The 25,461-nt window shown below is 36.8% G+C and overlaps 1 protein-coding gene across 4 annotated transcripts in view; it reads left to right on the forward strand.

Annotated features, from left to right (window-relative positions):
• The window catches only part of DGKI (diacylglycerol kinase iota), a 397,632-nt gene that overhangs the window by 236,372 nt on the left and 135,799 nt on the right, over positions 1-25,461 (forward strand). For all 4 annotated transcript variants that reach the window (XM_045565327.1, XM_045565330.1, XM_045565329.1 and 1 more), the window contains 5 exons: positions 7,125-7,180; positions 8,105-8,167; positions 11,945-12,018; positions 13,458-13,569; positions 23,074-23,273. In XM_045565327.1, coding sequence (XP_045421283.1) covers positions 7,125-7,180; positions 8,105-8,167; positions 11,945-12,018; positions 13,458-13,569; positions 23,074-23,273 — 505 coding nt within the window. The remainder of the gene's footprint in view (positions 1-7,124; positions 7,181-8,104; positions 8,168-11,944; positions 12,019-13,457; positions 13,570-23,073; positions 23,274-25,461) is intronic.

The following is a 25,461-nucleotide window of genomic DNA, read 5'->3' on the forward strand; positions in this document are numbered from 1 at the left end:
AAAGGTGTTATTTGCCATGGCTCGATAAATTTCATCCCTGCCAACATAGCAAAGGATGCATAGCTGGGCTCTTTGCCCTTGAGAACTTTTCACTGTCTGAGGTTCTCTGAAAGCTTTTCCATCTGGAATCTCTGCATGACCCCTACTCATCATTCAAGGCTCAAGTGTCACTCCCTCTGGAACACTTCTCTGATCATTCCCTTTTTGTGTGCTTCGTCTTACATAAACTATTCTTCATAGCATGTACAAAATGACATTTTACTTTTCATTTTCAGACCTGTCTCCCCCACTGTAAACTCCATGAGGGCAAAAGACCATGTCTTATTTATTTTATATTTCCAGTACCCAGCCCAGTGGCTGTCTCAGTAAGTGTTTTTTGCAGTAATGGAATGTTTAATTGGGGGATAGTCCCCATAGATAAAAGGTAAATAGCAGTAGAAGGTAACGTATAGCAAGATTAGCTGCACAGGCAGTAAATAATAAAAGCACTTAGCGGGACTGGAGGCAAAAGAAGGATATTGGGGAAAATGTCCAGAAACCATATGGCCGGGAGATACAGGGAGGAGTGTGACATAACAAGAGGTAAAGCAGGTGAGAGCATTTCAGGCAGGAAAGAAAAGAACAGAGGGACAAATAAGCTTGTCATAAAGATGGATGAGCAGTTAATACACAATGAAAGATTTTGCTATGTTGTTAGAAAAACAATGTAATGTTGGTACAAATATTTGTCCTTAATGGGAGATGATGTTGGAAAGAAGGAAAGATTTTTTAATATATATTATACAATTTGAATTGAAGGTGGGATGTTACTGTAGGCATGAATTTCAAGTCATTTGTATATATGTGATAACTGAAGTCTCAAGATTGTGAGTTATATGGGGTTCAAATTGCATATGGGTTTTTATAAACATAGTGTTAAACTTATGTTTAAGAATATTCCCTAATATGCCTTGAACAAACTGCATAAATTTTAGTCAAGAAATTGAAACCAAGCAAAGGAAGAGTATGACGAGGATACGCATACTGAATTTATTTGTGTGTGTGCACATATTTATAATAGTTGCAAGTAGAAAAACTCATTAATCTGAATTATGAGTTAGGGAGCCTTGCTTTTCAATTTACAGAGTTGGCAAAAGTGTACACATAGGTAATATGGGAAATAATTCAATTCTGAAAACTTGGAAATGTATTTTACCATGTGGAATGTATATCTGGGTCCACGGTGATTTTTTCATTCCATCTTTAGGTGTGAGAAAGTTTTCTCTTTTAGTATCTTATCAAAGGCAATTTTGGCTAAGTTTAGTTGAAGCACATCAGCACATACACATACAGCATTTTCAACCAATCCTTACACATTTTAAAGCAGTGAATTACATTAGATAACAGAAACCTTATAAAGTTTTATGTTTATTTAATAAAACCTAAGATTAGAAGAGTTCATTATGTCATTATTAATAATTTTACATTGTATATTTTCAAGAATACAAATAACCAAACACACTGACTTTTTCAACTACTTTATTTTGATGCAATTTGACTTTTTGATGGGAACATGAAGAACACAGGATTGCTTATCTTTTATTCCATACACTAAGTTTTAAAAAATGTGTGTAACACTGAATTTCCATAAACATTGACATTTTTCTATGTGGTCATGGTTTTGTGATCCATTGATATGTGCTATTCCAGGTTGTAGTCTGTTTGTTACCAGGGATATTTGACCCATAAATTTTGGCCCATTTGTTTCATGTGTCTACCTGTTTGGAATATCAGAATGTTGGCTAGTTGCAGTAGATCTCCTCCTTGGAGTCGCTGCCTTCATGGCCAGTCACAGGGCATCCAGCAGGTGCTGCAGGCTGAGGAGCTGGCCACCAAGAAGGTATCTAAGGGCCACAGTGAAAGAACCAGAGATTGAAGCAGGCCAAAGGAGCAGCTCAGGATGAAAGTGGACAGTACCACCTGCAGACGGAGGAAGAGTTCAAGGCCAAGGAAGCTGCAGCACTGGGGTCCCACAGCATCTGTGGGACTCTTCTCTACTTGTCAAGTAGAGGAGACTAGATGAAGAGGACCATCCTCCAGACCTACTTTCCAGTAGGACAGGGATGAAGTTTCAGATAACCTTTTGGCCTTTGTCTCCAATATCTGGCCAGAAATCCACGAAAACTACCACATAAATGGATAGGAGAAGAAAAAAGCGACCGTTCCATGGATTAGCATTTTAGATGCCCTCATGGAATAGGAAGACTTAGCAAAGCTCAAGTTATAGTCTTATGAAAAGTCATTATATTATTTCTGTATATTATATTGGTATATAATACCAATTATTGTTGGAGAGTAGTAAATCTATAGTTTCTTTGTACAGACTTAGAACTCATCTGAAGATTTCTACTTTTTACCTCCTGTTTCTTAGAAATATAATGAGTATATTGTTTGTTTTCTTATGCCTTTTATAATAGTTCAAGCAATGTATATATCAATGTTGACTTTTCTTTCTTAGATCTAGTAAAAAAGACCAATTCTTTAAGAAAGAAAGCAATTAAATAAAATTTTTCCCCTAATGCTTTCTCGAAGATCAGGGGCTTTATCTGTGAACAAGTAGTAAATTGTTATTTGTAACCTGTGTGAAGCGACAGCAGTCTGAAAGTAATCCATTCCTGCTAATGGTTGGAACAGTGGATCCTAGTCTAATTGTTTGGGCTGCTTTTAGTTTCTCCTAATCAAAATAACTAGATGGTAGAATTCAAGAATTTGTTACAGGTTAGTACTTGGTGTATTAATCCATTTAAAAGTAAAGATTCTTTGTCATGTAAAAAAGTTATAGTAATTTTGTGCTAATTAATAAAATACTCTCTGAGGAGGTAAATTGATACATGTTTCATGAGCACTCTTTCCTGAGCTTGTATTATTTGGGCTCTTGAGAAACTTGATTTTGGGTGGAGATCTTTGGCGGGAGAGTGGCACACTACTACTACATTCTTTTCTAGGGGAATAATTACAGGGGAACAAAGGGAAGGGGCTGCTATCTGCAAGCTTCACAGAGAAGGAAGCATGTAGCAAATTGTGTTGAGAGCTAAGCAACCTTTGAGGCCCTTTGCAACACTAACAGTCATTGGATGTGTACATTTTGGGTGGCTAGAAACTTAGAAATGATATATGTAGAATGTTAATGCAGTGTGAATGTTTGTGCACCAATTGCCAGATGCTTATTGTAAGCAGAAAGCACTCTGAAAACCATGTGACTTCCTGGTTTTCTGAAGACACATTTGTTTGGAAGGCTATAAGCCTGGCTTAAAGAAAAGAGTCTGCAAGGACCATTAACAAGGGCTAAGAAAGGGGAGAGGGGAGTCAGAACTTAGGAAGAAGGAATGAATAAATCATGTTAAATAAGTTAATATGTTTGTATGAGACCCTTCCAAGACCTAGAGGTTGATAGACAGACTGAACTAAATATTTGAAAAGGACTTAGACAAAAGCAGGGTTTTAAGATCCCTGTTCTGATGGCATATGTCTGTTTTTGCACTGTATATAAAGATGGGTTTAATATATTTAATCAGTTCAATGGGTTATACCCAGAGCTCCATCATAATTATAAATGGGTTGCATCCAGAGCCAAATCATTTAGATGACTTAGATGATTTTGAGCTGAAGGTGTCATGGGATGAGATCTCTGGGGACCTTGGAGGGAGTGAGTCATGGAGGCCAAAGCGTGGACGATGGCAGGTAGAATTTTGGCCTCCATGACCTTTGCCATCTGGTGTTGTGCCTGTGGTTATTTTACCTTTACATGGCAAAGGGACTTTGTAGATGTAATTAATTACAGTTAATAATAACCTGACTTTAAGGGAGGATAATCCTGGATTATCTTTGTGGGCCCAATGTAATAACATGAACCTGTAAAAGCAGGGTGGAAGGCAGAAGGGAAAGTCAGATTCAAAATGTGAGAAGGACTTGTGCCATTGTGGGCTTTGATGACGGAGGCATCAGGAACCAAGGAATGCAGGCAGCCTCTGGAAGAGGAGAGTGAATCCCACCAACAGCCTGCAAGGAAGAACTTCAGTCCTACAAATACAAGGAAACAGATTCTGCCAACAATCTGAAGGAGCTTGGAGGTGAATCCTCCCCAGAGTAGGATGACACCTTGACTGGGGCCTCGGAAGACCCTAAGCAGAGGACCAAGCACAGCCTACTCCAGACTTGTGATCTAGGTCGTTGTAAGAAAATAAATGGGCATTTTAAATGGCCAAGTTTGTAGTGATTTCTTATGGCAAGAATAGAAAACCAGTAAAGCTACTGCTGGTGTCCGATAGATTGCAGATAGGTTAATGGCACAGATCTGTGCAGTGAGTGTTTGGATCTCATCCATCTCACAGCCTCTTCTTGTGAAGGGGGAGAATGGGCAGCCTGGGAACCGGAACAATAAGCCACAGATACTTCCACTGTAGGAGTCTTATGATATTTTGAGCATTGGTAGCCTTTCTTGAGAGTTGCTTTTCATGGTATGCCTCATGTCAATGCACAGACACAGCTTCCTGGAGGAATGAGAGCATTTAAACTTCCTCACTGTCCCTTTCCCAATTCTTTATCCTCCCTTTCTTGATGTGGTTGGGTGCTGCACACTTTGGTGCTCCTCAAAGGCACATCAACTTTTATATACATACACATGGGCACAGTCAGCCCTCCAACCCCTTGCTTTTAACAGCCAATGAGACGTGAAGGAGCACTGTCATTTGCAGGCTCTCCTTGGCTTCCTTTTTGCCTGGCTTCTGGAGGAAGTGCTAAAGCTCTGACACTAAGCTGAGACATCTCTCTGAGCACCAGCTGACCTTTGTTTCTGAGTCTGATTTGTGTTTGAAATAGGGTAGATATAAAAATGGACAAAGGGTCCAATTGCCAAGACAAGCTCAATCTGGGAGCCAGTGGTACAATACATAGGTTTGCTGTCAAGGCACTAATGGGGTTTCCCTCACACCCTTTCTAAACTCAAGGCCAAATCATATGTGTGGCTCCTCTCCCTCTTTATTTTATGTCTTTCTGACACCTCTCTGAATGTTAGTGTTGTGATAGATCTCTGTTTTTTAGGTTTACTTATTTCATTGAATTTCATATAGTTAAATTACAGCAGTTGCATAAGTGAAATCACCAAAAACTTAGTTTATTTCTTAATTTTATTCATAATCTTCTTTGGTCTTACAAAAAATAGTCCATCTTTTGAGAGAACAAAACATTTCTTTAAAAAAAAAAAGGTTTTTTAGTGTTTCAAGGCTCATAAGGAAACCTCATAAAGATGGTAATATTTTCCAAACCATAAATTATAAAAAAAGTACATGTAATAGTTGGTATAGGATTCATTTAATAGCTGTGGACATAAGTGCTCTGAAAAAATTCTATGCCAGAACCAGAGCTGCCATTTTCCATTTCTCATAACTTGCTTGGTAACAGGATATGATTTTTTTTTAAGTTAGGGCCTATGTACTTACGATAAATCGCATAGCAAAAGAAATTCTCATTTTGCCTCTGGCTCCATAAAGCAAGAAATAGTTACAGCGACTGAAAATGGTACTTAGCAAAATCTTTTCAAAATAGGTTGAAAGCAACATGTCCTTTAGCCACATTTATCCTGAAAGAGGATTTAGACTGTGGAAATGGTCAACTCTGTGGCCAAGAATGGGAGATCAGGGAGGTAGAGCAATTAATACCATTTTTATCTTCTTTTTGTTTACTGTAACCTATAAATGAACCCTTTAACTTTTGTTTAATTTGGTTTCTAGGGTTAGAGTACTTAATTTGGTAGAATAGAATAAATGGTTAAGGAGAGCATTGAAATACAGAGATTGTAAATATATGAAGATAGCCCTCAAGAGCCAATCTACAAAAATACTATTTTTAACGGTTTATAATCCTTTACCCAGTTTTCATGTCATGTGCTAATATTATGTTTTAATTATCATGAAAATAATCAAATAATCATTTGTCCAGGATTATTTCTTAAGGTCCTGTAGCTTTTGTTGTGCCTAGTCTTAGTCAGTGAATGTTTTACTACTTTTCTTCATCTAGACAACAGTTGTTGGGGATTGCCATTCAAAAACGGGGTTAGGATTTGGAGAGGTTCAGTTGGTTGGCCAGCTGTCTAATGAGAAAGGACTTTGAGAAAGACCTAGCCCAAGAAGGAATTAATGAGCATATGGGATAAAATACCAGAAAACTAAATGTAGACAATAGGTTCTTTTGGAATGTCTTGGAATTTTATTAGAGACACTTAAGGGAATAATATTTCATTTAGGGACTTTGTAATCCCTTGAATTCATGTGAAAAATCCTTGATGCTTATTCTTGTTTCATCTTTATGGGTCCTCAACCTATATAACATAGAGGAGCAAACTCAAAATTAAACCATTTATCACCCAGAGCCTTTGCTGTAATATGCCCTGAGTCCATTCAGCAGGCGCTCGCTCGCTCTCACTCTCTAGCTTTCTCGGGTGCTTGTGTACTCGCGCTTGCTCACTCTCTGTGTGTCTGTGCCTGTGTGTTCTCCACTAAACAAAATGATTTTTCAAGGCCTGTCACAAGCAAGAGAACTGAAGGTAGTTTAGAGTGTTTGAGAAATGAGAAAGCAAGTTATCCATGAGTTTTTATCCAAATTCCCCATCTGGAAGCTGCACACAGTTTATGGAAGACAGGCCCTATGAAAATCAAAGCAGATTATCACTCTTCTACCCACGTCCTCCTTTCCTCAGCATCCCAGACCCACACCCCTGTGAGTCCAGAGTGTTTCAACCTTTAAGGTACATGAGAATCTGCTGGAGAGCTTGTTTAATCACACCCCAGATTCCTAGACCCACACCCAGATATTCGTCTAATTCAGTAAGTCTGGGGTAGGGCCTAGTAACTTGCATTTCTAACAAGCTCCCAGTTTGGAGCTGCACTTTTGCAGCACTAGACAACTGTCCCTCTAGCACTGGGCTACTGTACCAACTGGCCAGGAGCTATGGAAGAGATGATAACAGAGCTGTTGGATGTGTTGGATCTGCAGGGTGGGGAGGGAGTAGGGAAGGAATTAGGAATGCTAATCTAAGTTACTACCTTTAATGAGATCTCTATAACAAAACTACCTTTTCTCTTTCACAGAAGCAAATCCAGAGAAGTTCAACAGTCGTTTTCGAAATAAAATGTTCTATGCAGGGGTAAGTATACATTTTATTTAATAATTATTACATACTATTTAATATTAATTCATGGTAATAAAGATGCTAACTACATTAAAATAATAGCACACACATCTCAGATGTTTATATATGTTCATATATGGTTAATGTTTAATGCCTTGGTTTAAGTAGGAAAGTAAGTGTGTATTTGTTTAGTTGTCAGAAAGAGAGTTGGTGTTCATCATCTTTGAACTTTAAAGCTCCATGAGGGGATGCTTTTGAAGGAGTGATGTGAAAAACAAACATCAACCCTTCAAAGCCAATGTAAGAAATGAGGAAATTAGGTAGACTGAGGGATAGAAAGTCTGAGGTAAGAAAGTAGTTTTCACTGGAGTGCATACGCATTGACATTTGAATGAGAACTTGGCAGAACATGGGGAGTTTTTCATGGAAGCATATCTGAGATGAAAGGAGGCACCTTCTTTTTCCTTCTTTTCTTTCTCAGGCACATTTGGGAAAGTGAATAGAGAAGGAGAAAAAAGGTGTCCAGAATATTGGTAAAGTGCAGTTTAAATATATGCCACTAAATAAAGGGAGTCAAAATAAAAAGGGAGTGAAAGAAGACATTTAGTGACAAGTTAAAGATTATATATATCAGCACCCAGTGGGACAGGCAGGAGAGGTAGGCAAAATATGTCTTCAAAGTGACCCTTGGAAATATCTGCTTTTTCACTCTTGTTCTGTGCTTTAAAATTTTATTATAGAGTGTGGTTTGGAAAGAAAGAGAAAGATTTCAACTTGATAGCCGCTACATTGCCTTCCTTTGGATTTAACAAGAAGAGAACTTGTTTTTATATTTTTTGCATAATTTGGAATCATTGGGAACTATCTATCATATGTAAGCAAGAATTTGGCATACCATGTAATTAAGGATTTCTTTTTCTTTATTTTCTTGTGGTCTAGGCAGCTTTTTCTGATTTCCTTCAGAGAAGTTCCAGAGATCTATCCAAACATGTTAAAGTTGTTGTAAGTATTGAATATATTGATTCATTTCATTTGAATACGAATATGAATGCTACAAAAATAAACTTAAAAGTACTAGTTTGTATAGCTAGGTTAATCACTGGACTGCATAGAACTTTAGAGATCCTTTAGTGTAGTTCATTCAGCCAACATTTATGAACACCTCCTATGTGTTGGGCACTGTGTTAGTTACCAGGGATAAAGATAAATATGAAGACTAGTTTCACTCCTAAAGAAACTCACAGTTCACTTGTGGAGAACGGCATATAAGTCACTGTAGACAATGGAATAAATATTACTCAACTATGTATCCAATATGGTGGTGGAAGAAAGGGAGAAGTAATAACTCTAACTCTAAGTAAGTAATAATTCTAACTATTTCATCCAGGAAATGATGTTAGCTGGGCCTTGAAGTACATATTGATGCTTACACAACAAATGTCTTTATTCCAGGGCTGTCTGAGGAGTCTCCATATTAGAACAGTGCATGGATTTCATTATTTTGTGGTGACTCACTCTCCAACCTGGTCAAGGTTCCTCACCACTGAGTGGATTTTTTTGGGGGATGTTTCTTCTGAGGCCTCTGTCCCAGGTTTTAGACATATACTACTTGGAGGCAAGGGAGAGAGAAATTTGTCTTTCTCTAGGTGATAAATTGTAAAAGATAATTAGTTTTTCTAAGAAAGATATAAAATGTTTTCTTATAGTAACTGGTTAAAAGAAGGGATCAACATGACTTTGTTGTACTTAGTTGTATAAGTAAATGAAAAAGAAAGAAAAAAGTATATAGAGATGGAAAAGAAGGAATGGGAATATTACAGTGCTTGAATGTATGCTGTAGGTAAGGAAAAAGAATATGTAACAAAAGGGAACAGAACAAAATATATACATGACAATAGAAAAAAATATATGATCTTAAGCTAGTGAGAATATAAGGAATATACAGGAGCATGAAAAGACACAAATTAAAATTTGTTATCACTATATGAGCATATATGAGACATGAATCTAAGTCAGTGGAAACAAGAGAGCAAGACCTTTACCACTGGTACCAACAACCCTTCACATCACTTTCAGATGTTTCAGTTCCAATACAATTACAATGAAAAGCAGGTATCTTTCAGTGGTAGAGACTCCTGAAAACTAAAATATTGTCTTCTTAAAGCTAGACACAAGAAAGACACATGGTCCATTGAACTATGAAGGTCTTTCCTTTGATAAAATTATGGTTATTAAATGTAAATAGCAGCAACCTTATACCAAATTTTCCCTGTTTATCCAGCTGCCTCTAATCAAGCCAAAAATCAACTTCACTTTACATTTAGAGGAACATCCAGAGTGCCTGCTAAGAGAGCCAGGCAGCAGCCATATTGAATGTCATGGTACTATCCAAGTCATTGGGTTGATATCCAACTCTGTATACTTCCTAACCACTAAAGAGTTTCTCCCTCATATCTGGAAGTTCTCTTGATGATAAATTTCTCACGCATGGGTGGCTATACAGCAGAGACTAAAGGAAGCTTTCAGAGAGACCAAGATGGCAGCAAATCACTAGGAAAGATTTGATATCAGCTAATACATGTAATATTCAAGGTAGAATATTTATGTAAATCATATCTTCTGAGGAGGGAAAAATCATTAGAAACTAAGTATGAACATTTGGGATACAGTTAGGTCTACCTTTACTAGGTATATGACTTTTGGGAAATCATTTAACCTTTCAGAGAAGTTTGCTTTCCTCATCTGTAAAATAAACATATCAAGACATGTCTTTGAAGCAACAGTTTTTGACCATTGTGCTATAACACAGAAGGACACAGGATATTTCTACAATGACATCACTATATGTTTTCCTGAGTGTGAGATGAAAAGAATGGAAGATTAGTGAGAGTGATTAGATGTATATACAGCAACACACCATCTTTGTTACAGGATGAAGTCAGTGTTTTGGATGTAATACTTAATAATCTCTCATATATTAATAGATGTAAAATGTGTATTTGACTACTTGACCAAGAAAGCACAAAACAATAATAAAAACCTACATTATCTGCTCTACTTCCCTCATTTTTTCTTGTATTTATTTATCAGTATATGAGCTTTTACCCTAGAACATATTTTGCATGTAAATATTTTCCTTTGTGTGTATTTTAGATAGAGAGAAAGTTGAAAACTGCTATTCTAAAGACGTGTACAATTTAATGCAATAATATGTAAGAAAACTTTGTAAAACACTATACATTGTGAGGTGCTTCTTTTTATATTATTTGATCAGTTCCCAGAATCACTGACATGTTTCCAAGGAGGAAAATGTAGAAAATTAAAAAATGAATTGTGTTCTAAATACAATAATATTTATTATAGCCTTTTTCTGTAATGCAACAATAATGCTTTGCATGCTGTAAATTTATCACATCCTACTTTCTGGAAGTTTTATTTGCTTACAACACTCAACTTTGATAATTTAAAATGTGTACATTTTTTTTCTTCATTGACATAGTCACCTATAAACTCATTTCAAGTCTTCAAATAAATTGGGAGACTTCATGTTTGCTTAGTAGTTGAGAGTACTGGAAAACACACCTTCAATCCATGTCTAGAATTTGATTCCTGTCTAAATTACACTTAAACATATCTTGTTTATTTGAGATTGTAAGATTTCCTGGAAACAATTTCTAAGAAATTCTCATGAAAATTATGCTGTATTGAGATTAGCCAGGAAAAGAATATGGGCACTGCAATCAATTTGACTGCTAGCAAAATCATTGTGCTTAAACCGAAACTACTCCTAAAGAAATCTTTCACAATTTGCAGGGAGCTCGGGAATGCTTTGCTTTTCTCTCCAAAGGAGAAGAAGATAATGGGAAAATTCTGATGAGGGTGTGAGGAAAGTAAAGAGAAAAGCAGGCTTTATAGCTTTGACATTGAGAAGTCTATAGTTGTGATTAGAGTTTTTATCTTTTGACTTTTGTCACCAGTGGGAAATGAGAGCAGGAAATTAAAGCCTTTTCTTCGATTAGTCAGAGGATGATACTCTTGAGGGAAGTGCTAAACGATCAGGGAAGTCTGGTCATACAAAGGTCAATATTGAGGACAAGCTGTCCAGGGGCCCTTGAGACCCACAGTCATGTTCAAGCTCCAGGAAAAGTTCATTTTGGAAGTCCAGAGTCTGTAAGAGATTCAATTTGTAAGAACAAATCACTAATGGAGATAATACTAATGTATCATGGACACCTTTTCAAAAGTTTGCAGTATATATACCTTTTAAAAAGTGTTCAAAATGTTATGTTTAACATTTTCAAGATAAAAATTATCTCAAAAGGCAGAGAAAATAAATGGTTATATTCATGACAACTTTGAATCAGATGACTATAGTAGCAAATGCTACTGCTTTAACTTGAGGCTTTATTCTTTTTATGCTTTTAAGTGTTCATAAATCTTTAAATGTGATGCTGTCAGCCTAAATATCTAATAATCATCCAAGGTTAAAAAGGCAGTATTTCCTTTGATTGTGAGACCAGAGAAAAAATCACTTTGGTCAAATGGCAGCTTTATTTTTATGTTAATTCAAAACAAAACCAAGCTCTTAACCGAGAGTCTAGAAAAACTATAATCAGAATATATGTTTGATCATAGTAACTGGCATTTACTTAAGCAGAGATGGAGCAAGGGGAAAAAGACCATCATGGTATATAGTGTTGTCAATCCAGTTATCTTTGATGATTTTTTAGACTTGTGACTACTTCAAAACCATTGCTTTTTCTGCTTTGATTGTTGCAGTGTGATGGAACAGATCTCACCCCAAAGATCCAGGAACTGAAGTTCCAGTGTATAGTATTTTTAAATATACCTAGGTAAGCTCTGTTCATATTGTTTCCTTGGTTTGATGTGAACTCTCTTTGACTTGTGGTTATCTGTTTTCATAACAGAAAGATTTCGGGTATAAACAATGAAAATCAGTTATCTTAAGGCCTTATTAAAGGTTTCTAGGTCTGGTAATTTTGTTCTCCTACTTGGTTTATTTAGTGTTCTTTGTGGTGGGTGGTTTAGTGTGTGATGTGTCCTGCATAGTCTGTACTTATCCATCCTTAAGACACCCAGACAACCCTCTTGGTTGAAGTATTTTCATTTAATTCTTAATTGCTGTTCTTTTCTCCCCTCCACCAAGAATGATAGACTTGAATAAATATCTGTGCTCAGTTTCCCAAAAGCTGTTAAGAAACCATCCAATTTGATTTGAGTATGGAATTCATTCAAAATCATTGCCAGATGACTTCTTTGAAAAAATAGGATAAATTAGAGTACTATTTTTCTAGCCAAGATGTTAAGTCTCCTTGGTGCTATTACATACCTCTGGAGAAAGGGATATTTAAGATAAATAGTCTCAAAATAAGCACACTATCTCAGTGGCATAAAATTAGATTCTAGACTGGGCAAGATTTTGGAAAGGATGGATCTATAACCTTTTGTTATTTGCCCACAAAATAACTCAGATACAAAATCTGCAAATACATTCTATTTAGACTGAATTTAATTGGAATAAGTGTTGTATGTAAATCAATGGCTAGGAAAACATATCATAGTCCCTGATTATTCTTAACAGTGCTCATTATAGTCAGTTGCAATCTTATTCCAGAAATATTTGCAGCCTAATTGAAGTAGAAGGCCTTGATTCTCAGTAAACATTGTTTATTACCTTGCTTTATTATTTTTTTCTCTTACCCTTCCTCTTTTTTTTCCTTGCTCCTCTCCCTATTTCCTCTAGATTCACTTTCTTTACTTCTCCAGTTTCTTTTATTTCTCCTTCCATTTCTAATCTCTTAACTATATTCTATCCTTTCTTCACTGTTTCTTCTTTGGTTACCTTTTCCTTGTCCCGTGGGTACTTCTTATGTTAATTGTGTATATAAATGCTACCCACTGTGTCTTTTCTGTTAGTGTGCATTTGCCTTCCTTCAAGATCAAATTCTGAAACTGCCTATAGATAATTCATGGCATATCATGGAAAACAGGCATGTATGAATCATAGAGTAAGAAATATTCATAACTAATGAATTAGGAGAAAGCTGGATACCACAAGATACTTTTGTTATAAAATTATAGACCATTTTCACAGGTTGATATTTTGAAGATGATAAGAAGTCCATTTTCGTTTCCACTGGAAAGTACATACCAAGAATGGAATACTGTTCTTATGTTACATAAACATTGGGTGTAACTACAAATGAATCCTCAGTGATAATCATGAGAAGAATGACATATACTTAATTCTGTCTTTAATCTTACCTTGCAGATATTGTGCTGGCACAATGCCCTGGGGAAACCCAGGAGATCACCATGATTTTGAGCCTCAGCGTCATGATGATGGGTATATTGAGGTTATTGGATTCACCATGGCCTCTTTGGTGAGCAACACAACTTTTGCATTGCAATGAAATGTGTTTTAGTCACAGTTAAAGTTTACCCACGTCACAGAACTTTAGTATAATTCTCTCTCCTGCTTTATCAATTTATAAACTTTACGAAATATAGAGTTGCTTAGGAAAAATGAAAAAAAAAAAGGTCATCCTTTGTGTCACTAAGAAAACTGATGCACATTTGAATTTCAACAAAAATAAGTATCATTCGTTAATTTTACTGGTTAATTTTCTACCAGAATGAAAAGGTTTCATGATAATTAAGCATTACACCATAGAGATATCCCAGCACTGGTACAGAAGCCATAGTATTTGCTACATTTTTTGGTTCACTGAGTGTTTAGGTAAAAAGGAAACTAGTTATTTGGATTAAATTTCATTCTTTTTACTTATGAATGAGATGGGCATCACCATTGTCACAGAATACCTGAATATACAAAGAACGTCATTATTATGATATTAGTGAATATTCAGTTGCCACAGTATGGAGATCACCTTGTATTTTAATTTTGTTTGCTTGCATTAAAAAGAAATTTATAGCATAAGTGTATTTTCAAGCAGGTTTTAGCCATGCATTCCCACTTGTTGTTAAATGATCAGGGAGCCAATTAAAAATTATGCTTATTATTTTATCATGTGTAAATCAGGCCACACTATCAATTTGTAAAGCAAATAAAAATTAAGCTTCCATTGGTAACCTTTGGTTAGCACTTGGTTTGTGCTAAACCTTATGCGTGAAAGCAAGAAGGTTGTTTTTCTTGTTCTAGAGAAACCATAACATATCTTTATTCACTCATCTTGTGAATTCCAAATGGCTCCTCCTTAATCACCTCAAATTAGTGAAGTTTAACTTAATAATCTATTGTAATTATGGCAAGAATCTCCTTTGCCTGATTTGTTGATGTTCCTTGTTAAATCCTCTCTAGAATGAAATGGTTGTCACAGTAGAAAAGATTGGGCTGTGATTGACTTACTTTTCAGGGTTGTGATACATACATAGTTCTTTATCACCAGTGTTTTTTATGTTAATTGCAAGCTGCCACACAGCCAAGAGCAAATAGGATTAAGTGTAGGAAGGACATATGCAAAGAAGAATTCTTAGAGGTGACAACATCATGCTAGTATATTATGGGAACACCCCTAAAACTGTTCATATGTGTTTTACTTATTCTTTATTTACTGATTCAATGAACATTTATTGAATAGTTACCATGTGCTACAGCTTCCTAGTTCTGTCTGGTAACAGGCTCTCAGAGATTGTCTGACAGATACATGACAGGCCTGGGAGGCCAAGGAGAATATTGGATATATACCTATTGCTCTTAGGATCAAAATCTAAATCCTTACTTGGCCTATAAAGTCAAGAGTTCTGTCTGGCTCTCCAGCCTTCCCCACTTTCATCTTTGCTTTCTAGCTCAAGTGGCCACACAAGTGAAGCATAGCACTGAACATCCCTCACTGCTTTTGCACCACCAAGCCATTGCACTTACTGTCTTTCTCTAAAATGTTCTTGACCTCTTCTTCCATGCTTATATCAGTGTCTGGTTCTTCTTATAGTCTTTTTCGGTTTGGATGGTTTTTGTTTACAACTGTATAATTGGTATAATTTTTATTCTACTAATTAGTATAATATTTTAGTATAATAATTAGTGCATTACACTAATTATACAGGAGAGCTATGGCAGACTGAAACTGGATAATTCAAAGAGAGTTGAATGGAGGTATTCTTTACAAATAGTACACTAAGTTTGTGAGAAACAATTCCTGAGCTGAAGATGCCACAGCACAGGCAGTCACCTGTAGCAGAAAGAGTAGTACTTGGAAAGGGTCACCTGACACAAGTGATATTTCCAAGAGGTGGCACTCAACCTACACTAACCTAGCAGGGAGAGAGCCAGGGACATAAATACAGTGACTTCACTCTTCTCCTTGGCCTGCAGATCTTCTGCTGGAGGCTCCATCTGGAGAAGTCCAATCAAAAGCCAGAAGGGAAGGGAGCCACTGATGCAGTCCAAATGGGTCAGCCTTACAGGGCAGAAGGGAGGACAGGGAAGGCTGGAGGGGCAGCCAGGAGTAGCAAATGGGGTCCATCCATCATTGTAGTGTGTCGCCAGTGCCCAGCAGGAAGCTGAAGACATGCAGTTGGCAATGTGGAAATGTGACTGACCATGAATTTTGCCAGGAGAAGAAGAATGGGACTTGGCATTCTGGAAAAAGGGAAATTTACAAAAACTTGGAAGTATGAGACATCATAGTCCTCTGTGGGAGCTATACGTAGTTTTATGTAGTATAAGTGTAGGTGAAAAGTGATAAGGACAAAAGGTGGTGCTGAAGAACTAGGTAAGGGCCACATCATAGCGTGCACTATAGAATTTATCTAGGAGTTTTTACTTTATTCAAGGTTACTGAGAGTTAGTTAAATATGTTTTGTAAGTAGATATTTATTATGGGGAGATTTCAATATAAAAATAGAGAAAATAATATGATGAACCCACAAAGTATCCTCTCTATTCTTTTATAATTATCAATTTATGGACAGTCTTATATTTGTTCTCACCCACAATCTCTTCCCTTATATTATTTTGGAGCAAATCCCAGACATTTTATGTATATATGTCATATATGCATCATATGCATAGCATATATATCATTTCATCTATAAATATTTCTGAATGGGTTTTTGAAATATAAAGACTTGTTTTACAAACACAACCACAATAACATATATATCTAAAAAAATTAAAACAGTAGTACCAGGATATAACTAAATAGCGACTTAGAGCTCAAATTTCCTATTGTCTCACAAATGCCTTTTGTTTTCTTATGCTCTGTTTGTTTGAATCAGGATCGAAATAAAGTTTGCACATGGGGATTGGTTGAGATGACTTTTAAATCTCTATAGTCTCCCATTCATCTCCCCCATGCCTACATTTATTTATTGAAGAAATGAGGCCATTCGTTCTGTAAAGTTTCTGAGTCTGAATTTTGCTGATAGCATCCCTGAAGCATTTATTAAAATGTTCTTCTTTCTTCCTTATATTTCCCGTGAATTGATAGCTGTATCTATATACACCAGATTCCCCAAACATACTTTGTAAGGGTTTTACCTTGTAAGTAGTGTTTTATCTTTCTAAAAGAAGGTACAATATATCTGGTGGTCTTTCTCCTTTTTTCATTTTAGCAGATGTTGATGATCCATGTCTGGATCCAGCAATCATCAGGAGTTGCAAAATAGTGATAATCTAATCCTATCCTTCTCCATTTACTAACTGGAATATTTTTATAAAGAGAAACTTCTCTCCATCAACTATTTGATCACGTAGTTATACAGTTTGTGTGGGAAAAGACAAATAAATGATTCCTTTTCTTTCTATATACATGTTCAAAATAATGAGTTGGTTCACTAGCATCATCCAGTGGTGACTGTGGTTTTATTAAAATGGCTTTGAATTTTTAGACACTTATCCCATCAAGGGTTTGGGTCCTTGTATCCTCCCCTTGAACCTGGTTGGGCTTGTGAATACTTTGATGAATCAAATGCAGCGGAAGTAACGCTATGCAACTTCGGAGTCTGGGTCACAAAAGGCCCATGCAGTGTGTGGGAAATTTCAGCACCAGTTATGATCTCTAATTAATCGGAATTTTATAAATGTAAGGTAATAATTATTTAATATGTCTCTCTGTTTTTATTTATTTAGTGTCAATCATAAATATTTATTGAATATTTCTTAAATCCACCAATACTGAATCTATAAATGATGTGCTACTGGGTGAAATGGTTAAGAAATGAACCAAAAGAAAAGCCCTGTCCTCAGGGTGTGCACAGCTCAGTGTTGTAGGGGAAGACAGAGGAGTAAACAAGCAACTGTGTCCTGAAGTTACAAATTCTGGGAGAAAGACCTATGTGAGAATAGAGGGAGGATTGAAACTAGAGCAGTGTTTATAAGGTGGGAATATCAGCAGATGTTTCACAGATTAGGAAGGAAGGAGCCTCTAGGAGTGAAATTGCTAAGTGGCCGTTGTCATCAGGGGAATTAGCCTAAGAGACCACAGTGTCCTAGGAGAGATGCCAGTGATGGCTTGGTGACGATACATACAGTGAATAAAGCCATGGATATGGAAAAAACAAGGCAGAGACAAAGCTCTTTAAACTGTCAGTGGGGAGGCTGAGGGAAACAGGATCAGACAGGGTCAGATTTGTGCTTTGGAAGAATATCGGGATGTCAGGGTATAAGGCAACCAGAATCTCTGCCGCTGGAGGCAGATAGACAGGTCAGCATGTTGGTGCCAGAGTCCGTGTGCAGAAATGAGAAGGCACGGACACTTGAAGTGAGAAAGTGGCAATGAAGGCAGAAGGGCCTGGCGAGTTCAAAAAAGTTACTGGGACACAGTGACTTATGTGTACATGCCTCCCGGGAGGCTGGCATAGGCAACTAAGTGAAGTGTGAATGTATTAAATGAGATGGAAAAATGTAAAAAAAAGGAGAATATTGCAAAAGAAATGAACTCTGTTTTAAATTTGAAATCCCTGTATGACATGTAAGGAAATAAAGAAATGGGCAATTTGAAACATATGTTTAGAGCTCAGGAGATCTCTTTAGGTTAGAGAGATTGTTTTTTGGGGGGATCTGTCAAATCCTTCTCTCTCTCATCCTATTACTAGTAAGTAAAAGAGAAACATCATAGTAGATGGGAGTTGGCCAAGAAGAAATGGAATATTGAAATTATGTCAATTATTTTTTTCTCTTTACATGATATGAATAATGTAATACATGCACACCAGCTAGCATCAAATGGGTGACTGAATCTCAGATTCTAGTGACTCTAGATTGCTTCCAAGGTAGAAAATCCAATCTCAGAAAAGCAGAGTTAAATGTAGTTTAAGCTGTATAATTTTGAACATTTTATCCTCTCTAAATATATACTGACATATAGTCCTCCATTTTCATACACATTTTATCTTACTACTTACTACTCATATAGCAGTACAGCATTATAATTTTTTTATTCCACAGTATTTTTGTTCATTCATGGTGAAAGAATCTTATTTTCAGTCCTTCATGTTGGGGTGAAGACTCACGAGGAGCTCATGGCGCAGGTTGAGAAAGATTTCTCTCACAAAGGTTAGGATATAAAGATGTAAAAAGTTTATTTACTTACCCAAGAAAGAAAGGGAGAGAAAAAAGAGGGAAAGGGGGGAGAAAGAGAGAAAAGAAGGGAAAGTGGCCCTCACTGAGAGAAAGTAGTGGGAGATGCTGGCAGCTGAGCACAAGCAGTTGGTGCTTTTAAAGGATAAATATGGCTTTTTTTCCCTTTGCTGCAGACTGATAAAAGGAGCAGCTGAAATGGCTGTGTCTGCTTTTTCCATTTTTTTTTCCTTTTCTTTGTGAGGCTGGCTTTATCAGAGTCCTTGAAATGTAGTCCTGGCAGGAACTGAGGCAGAGAGCTCTCACCACTGTTGTCCATTTAGGGCTCCTTAAGGCTGTGAAACAAACTCTTGGAGATCAGTTAGGCTTGAAGACAACCTAGTTGAGTTCCAGGTGTTTAATCAAACCAAACAGAGGGGGCAGTTGGATAGTCTCTTTTTCTCTGTTCCCTAGTTAATTAACGAGGCCACTTTTCACTTCAATTTCACATTTCTTGGACTGTTATGTTGATTATATTCTAAGGTAAATATTTGAAAACTCTAACATCTGTTTAAGGTGATTATGTAAACAAAAGAGTATAGTTATTTGGATATATGTTTGTATATTTTTGCATATTTAGAATAGCTGCTATATAATTAAAAACATAACTGGTGAGTCAAGCATTTTAGAAAGAAAACTATTTTTTTATTACAAATTGATATGTCTGGAGTAATTAAAACTATAAATTTTTAAGATCATGGACTCAACTTGGTAGTGACTGGAATCTGCCTTCATTGAACAAAAATTTAAGTAAATATATGTATACTAGTAATCTCAATGAGAAAGAGCATTTAGGTTTTCTGTATGAGTCTTTACTTTTTCATAGAAAAGTTCTGACTCAGTAAGTGTTCAATAATTGCTTGTTTGAGATTTTTTAGTGATTCACAAGGGAGGTTTTTAAAATGCAGTCCTTTTCTTTTTATTCTCTTCCACTTCATTGTCTACAGTGGCAGGACATTAATCCCATGGCTGATATAGTCAAGGTAAGAGAGGAGTCTAGATGGGGTGAGGGAGAATCTGAGAGCATGAAATAAAGAATGTAGGCACAACCTAGAATCCTAAAATACTAGGGCTGACGCAGATTGTAGCAGCATATCATAATTACCTTACATAGAAGGAAACTGAATCTGTAGAATTATTTTTTCCATAAATATTTACTCACATGGACAACAATTTATGATAATACACTGATAGTATTTAGACACCCTAGCTACAGCATGTTTTGCAGTGGAGCTTTAAAACACATCTGTGTCCAAAAATTAAAAAAAAACAATAAATCTTTATGATATAGCTTCATAAGAATATAATAGCTTACAAAATGTTGTATAGAAAACTATAAATTATCTGGTATCGCTGCCACTGCAAATTATTTAAGTAAAATTTCTCATCTTGGTGACTAGTGTAGTGAGTGTATCAGAGAAGAAAAAAGCTCATGCAAGATCATTCCATTAAGGCTATTTAATACAGGAGACTTAGTTATGAGATGTTAGAAGAATTGAAAAGAGGGCAGTCAACAGATTAGCAATCCATAGATCAGCAACTGCAGAAAGTCTCTGTCACCTCTAGGGTTAGAGGGACAAAGGGAGAAGATGGTGTTTTTAGCACCAAGGATCCCAGGCCGCAAGACGGAGGTGGAACCTGGGAGAAGCGGCCACGTGAGAAGCCTGTTGATGGTTGTGTCGGGAGAGTCGCAAGGCAGGAGCTGGAACTCTGGAGAAGGGAATCACTCCATGAGGGCTGGAGCCACTGCAGGGGCAGCCTGGAGAGGCTTCCCAGCAGGGAGTGGAGGCACAGAGGAGAATTAGCTGCTGCCAGACACAGCTTTAAAAAAGAGAGAGATGGGGAGAAATGCTTGCTCTCTTCAGCCTGCTAGTTTTTATATTTATATTTTTATTTCTTTCTTCTTTGTGTGTGATGTGAGGTGATTTTGTTTTTCTCTGTATAGTGAGAAGTATTTGCAGCACCATTGACTAACTTATCCACCATTTCTTCAAAATTGTATAATGCCACATCAACATATTCCGTGTCCTCACGTGTGTGAGTCTCTTCCGTTCTCCCTACATTTCCTTGGCTTTCTCTTTTAGCTGTTCAAACACCACTATTTTAATTACTGTGTCCTTAAATGTTACATGTCTCAATATCTGATGAGTAGTCTACTCTCTAGTGCTCTTCTTCTAAACTATCCTCGGTTATTTGTGGGCCTTTATTCTTCCAAATTAATTATAGAATCAGTTTGGCAAGTATATTATTCAGGGTTCTCCAGAGAAACAGAACCAATAGGGTATGTGTATGGGGTGAGTGTGTGTGTGAAGGGGGAGAGAGAGAGTGAGATTTATTTTTATCTCATGTGAACGTGGAGGCTGGCAAATCTCAATTTTCAGGGTAGGCCAGCAGCTTGAGACCCAGGGAACAGTTGATTGTGACGCTCCAGTCTGAAGGCAGGCTGCTGGTAGAATTCCTTTTTCTTCCAGGGAGGTCATTCACTTTTCTATTAGTCTTCCCCTGATTGGGTGAGGGCCACCCACATTCTGGATGGTAATCTCCTTTATTCAAAGTGTACTGATTTAAATGTTAATCTCATTTTAAAAATACCTTCACAGAAACATCAAGAATAATGTTTGACCAAATATCTGGGTCCTACTGTAGCCTGGCCAAGTTGAAAAATAAAATTAACTGTCACAACAAGATTCCTCAAAATAGTTATTTCTCTTATTTATTTGAATTACATTGAATTTGCATAGTGATTTAGAAAAATTAACATCATTAGAGAATTGAATTGTCCTATCCTTGATTATAGCATGACTCTCTGCTTATTGAAGTCTTCCCTTATTTCCTTCAATAAAGTTTTAAAGTTTTCTGCATAAAAGTCTTATGGCCTCTGATACTATGTTGAAAACTTTTGTTGCTAATAGATAACCTCATCTCTTCAAAGGAATGCTTCTGAATTTTCTTTGTTGTGAATAATATTTTCTCTAAGTATTTTGGTAGGTGGCCTTTATCAGTTAAAAAAGTTACTTTCTATTCCTAATTTTTTAAGAAATTTTTATCATAAAAAGCTTTGAACTTTATTATTTTTTTCCTTAATCTTTTGAGGTGATAATGTGGTTTTTCTCACTTAGACCATGAATATGGTGCAATTATAATGATGTATTTTCTGAAGTTGAACTATTCTTAATTTCTCTTTTTTTATTTCAGCTCATCATGGGGGTACATAAGTTCAGGTCATATACATTGTCCATGTCCCGCCCATCCCCCTGAGTCAGAGTCCCAAGCATGCCCATTCTCCAGACAGTGCGCCTGGCACTCTTAATTTCTTAATTCCTATAATAATCCATAATAAGTTTATTTTCTAAGAAAAAGGTTACTGGGAGCAGTTAGCCTTTTTTAAAGGATTTTGACAGTTATGGTTATAAATGTAATTTAGGCTAAAATTTTATTTTCTTGTACTGTCTTAGCTAGTTTTGATATTTTAGAAGCTATAGCATCATAGTTTCTAAAGCAACTTGTATTAAATAGACACCGTCTTTCCATAAGCATTGGATAGGACTGACGTGTAAAATGTCTGTCCTCCATGAGACTTTTGGAATGGGGTGGATGGTGAAATGAGAAATATGTTTTTATAAATCTTTCAATTTTTAAAGTAGTTTAGATTCTATTTAATTTCTGTGTTATGTCAACATTTATAAATTATATTTTTCCCATAATTTCTCTTTCTTATTTAGATTTTCCAATTTGATGTCTTCATAACATTCTTACATGATTTCCAAAACTCTCTATTATCGTTTTAGCTATCTCTTTTAAAAATTTTTTAAATAAAGCAAAATAGTTTTGTGTTTTCCATTTTTTGATGTTTAGTCTTACAAGGTTTATCTTGTTAGTCTTTACAAAACACACAGACATTTAGCAACAAGCTGATAGTATATATGTTTTTCCTTTTATAAGCGTAAATCTTTTAGATTTAAGCTAGAATTAGTATTTAACTACTTTTTAAAGTTTACTTCATTATAAATGAATTGATATTCAAAATGCATTGTGATACATTTTTTTGAAAAAGTATTTAGCAGTATCTACCAAAGTTTTATTTTAGAAATAAAACTGAAAAGTGATTATCAATGGAAATTTATATTAAAACTCATGAAAATTTTGACTATTCATTTATATTAATGGTTTATCCAGGATTCCTATTATACTGGTAGCTAATTTTACTATGTTCACCCTAAGTCCTTTGGTTATGTACAATAGGCTTGGGGTTTTTTTAAGTAGCAAGAGCTGACTCCTTGCTATCCTTCAACTCTTGTTTTTCCAGGCTGCCCTCCAAGTTGGGGGCCATGGAGAAAGACTGCACCAGTGTCGAGAAGTCATGCTTCTAACTTACAAATCCATCCCCATGCAAGTGGATGGGGAGCCCTGTAGGTTGGCCCCAGCCATGATTCGCATCTCCCTGAGGAATCAGGCCAACATGGTGCAGAAGAGCAAGAGGAGAACGTCCATGCCTTTACTCAATGAGTGAGTCTGCTCCTTGCCTACCTTGCGTAACAGGAAGACCCTGGAGAAGAGAACGCAGAGCATGTGCATGGTCTGGGACCTCACTGTGTTGGGAGAGGAGAAAAGTCCAGGACACTCAGCAGTTCCTTGGTCTCTCTTGGGAGCGTATATTTTTTCTCCATGTTTATTATGCAGTTATCACACCCTTCTTTTAGAAGTTGTTACCGTATGTGAGATAGATGATTCTCCTTCCCTGACCTTTTGAGTGTATGTTTACTGGGACTAGCAGACAGTCATTGAGAGTGATTCCAGGGTGGTAAAATGTGTCTGCATAAATGTGTTCCTGTTTGTTTTGTTTTAGGGAGGCATAGAATTAGCCTGCTTTTTACCAGGTCACTTGGAGGGTCTTGGCTGCTCCCGCAGCAGGAGGCTGGCAGAGCTGGTCTGTGGCTTGCCTGTCCACGTTGCACCCTTTCTGCCCGTCAGTGAATCGTCCCTTTCCTGATGCTCCCATTTTCAGCTCCTGCTTTGACTAAATTTTACCTTTCTGGGCAGCATCATATTGTCCAGACCTAACCTGAGCCCCAAGCACAGAGTATCCTCCTGGAGTTTTCCTTTCTTGGGTGTTTTGATAAACTGATTTGAGGTAAGGCGATAATGCCTAGATATTTAGAATGCATATTCATTTCACACTGTGCCTTACTCCAACTAGTGACTTAAATGTGGGGTTGGAGAAGGAGATGGAGAAAGAAGGGGATATGGGGTATCTTTTTGAGTACCTCCTAGATATTATGCCCATATGCCTATGTTCATTTCAGGGCTTAGCCTTGGGTCATTCTTTGTCACAGTGAGGGACCCTCAAAGGTGCTCCTCCTGTTTGTGGCCTGTGATGCATGGTTACCTATTTGCACTGAGCGGCTGCCTCCCTTGCGGTGCCTGTAAAGCAAGGGCATGCTTTGCCACGTACCTACTGAGTCAATGTGACAATCTACAGAAGTGCCTAGAATAGCAATGGTACAGGTGGCCTGGCTCACTGCCAACACTTCACTGCACCTCTTTCTCTGCGGGGGCATATGTTGAGGAACAGCATTAGACAGTGATCTCTAAGGGTTTCAGTTTTTGGCATCTGCTTCTAAATCTGACACTGGGGTGAGAGATCTTCTGTATCCTTTGCTTCCTTTTCTTCCAGATTCTGGACTTTCCCGGAACTTTTCCTAGATCATTTTCTGGAGGTGTCATTTAGTATATTTCTTGCTTTGTTTACATCTTGCAGCCAGTGAAACTCCTAGCTCATTCCAGATGCTTCCTGTCCTCCCTGCCTTTACTTTCCATTAGGTTGAATATACAGTTGCTGAGTTTATATGTCAACAAAAGGTGCGATGGCAGCAATTAATTGCATATGGTTCACCCAATTCACCCTAGAAATGTTAGAGTTAAGCCCTAAAACCTTGGTTTGGCAGAAATCTATGAACTAATACGTGAAAAGCCATCTCTGAGATTGTACTGTAGCCTGTGTTGTTGGGTCACTTGGAGCTAGCTTGTTAAGAAGATATAATAAAACTAAGTTTTTACTATCTATAGGCAAAGTGCTCATAGTCTCATGCCTGCTGCTTCTATATTTAATAGCCTTGTCAGACATGAAATTGTTAAGAATTCATTTGGACTTTCTTCACATATAAAGAAGTATAAATAGTTGTTTTCTTTTTGTACTTGTGGCACATGTGATATGTGATGTCATTTCTTGTGGTACTTAGCTGTGCAGGTGTTCAAGAAGCAGCCTCAACTCAAAAATACAGTCCCTTACTTCCTAGCAGGGGCAGTGGCGCCTCCACCAAAGCAGCCCCGGCCATATGAAGGAACCATGGGAAATAGGAATGATAGTATGCTTTTCATTTTTAAAACAAATATTTATAAAACTTAAAAAATAACAAAGATCTTTATTATTGCTTATGAAAAATTACCATCATTCAACACTATATTTTTAGAAAATGAGTACAGATAGCATATTTTCAAAAGAAAGCGAAAAACCTAGTCACCATCTAATACTTGCTCACTAAACCTTAAGTTCTCTCACTGTCATCTCATTCATCCTCTGTGATTAGATTGTTTTTATTTCACTAGAATTCCTTGTTTTCAAATCTAACATCTTCCACTGGATTTCCAAGTGGAGTTTCAAGTTTAAGGTCAGCCTTTCCTTTAAGCCCTTTCT

Source organism: Lemur catta, chromosome 11 (genome assembly GCF_020740605.2).
Source record: "Lemur catta isolate mLemCat1 chromosome 11, mLemCat1.pri, whole genome shotgun sequence".
Classification (NCBI taxonomy): Eukaryota; Metazoa; Chordata; class Mammalia; order Primates; family Lemuridae; genus Lemur; species Lemur catta.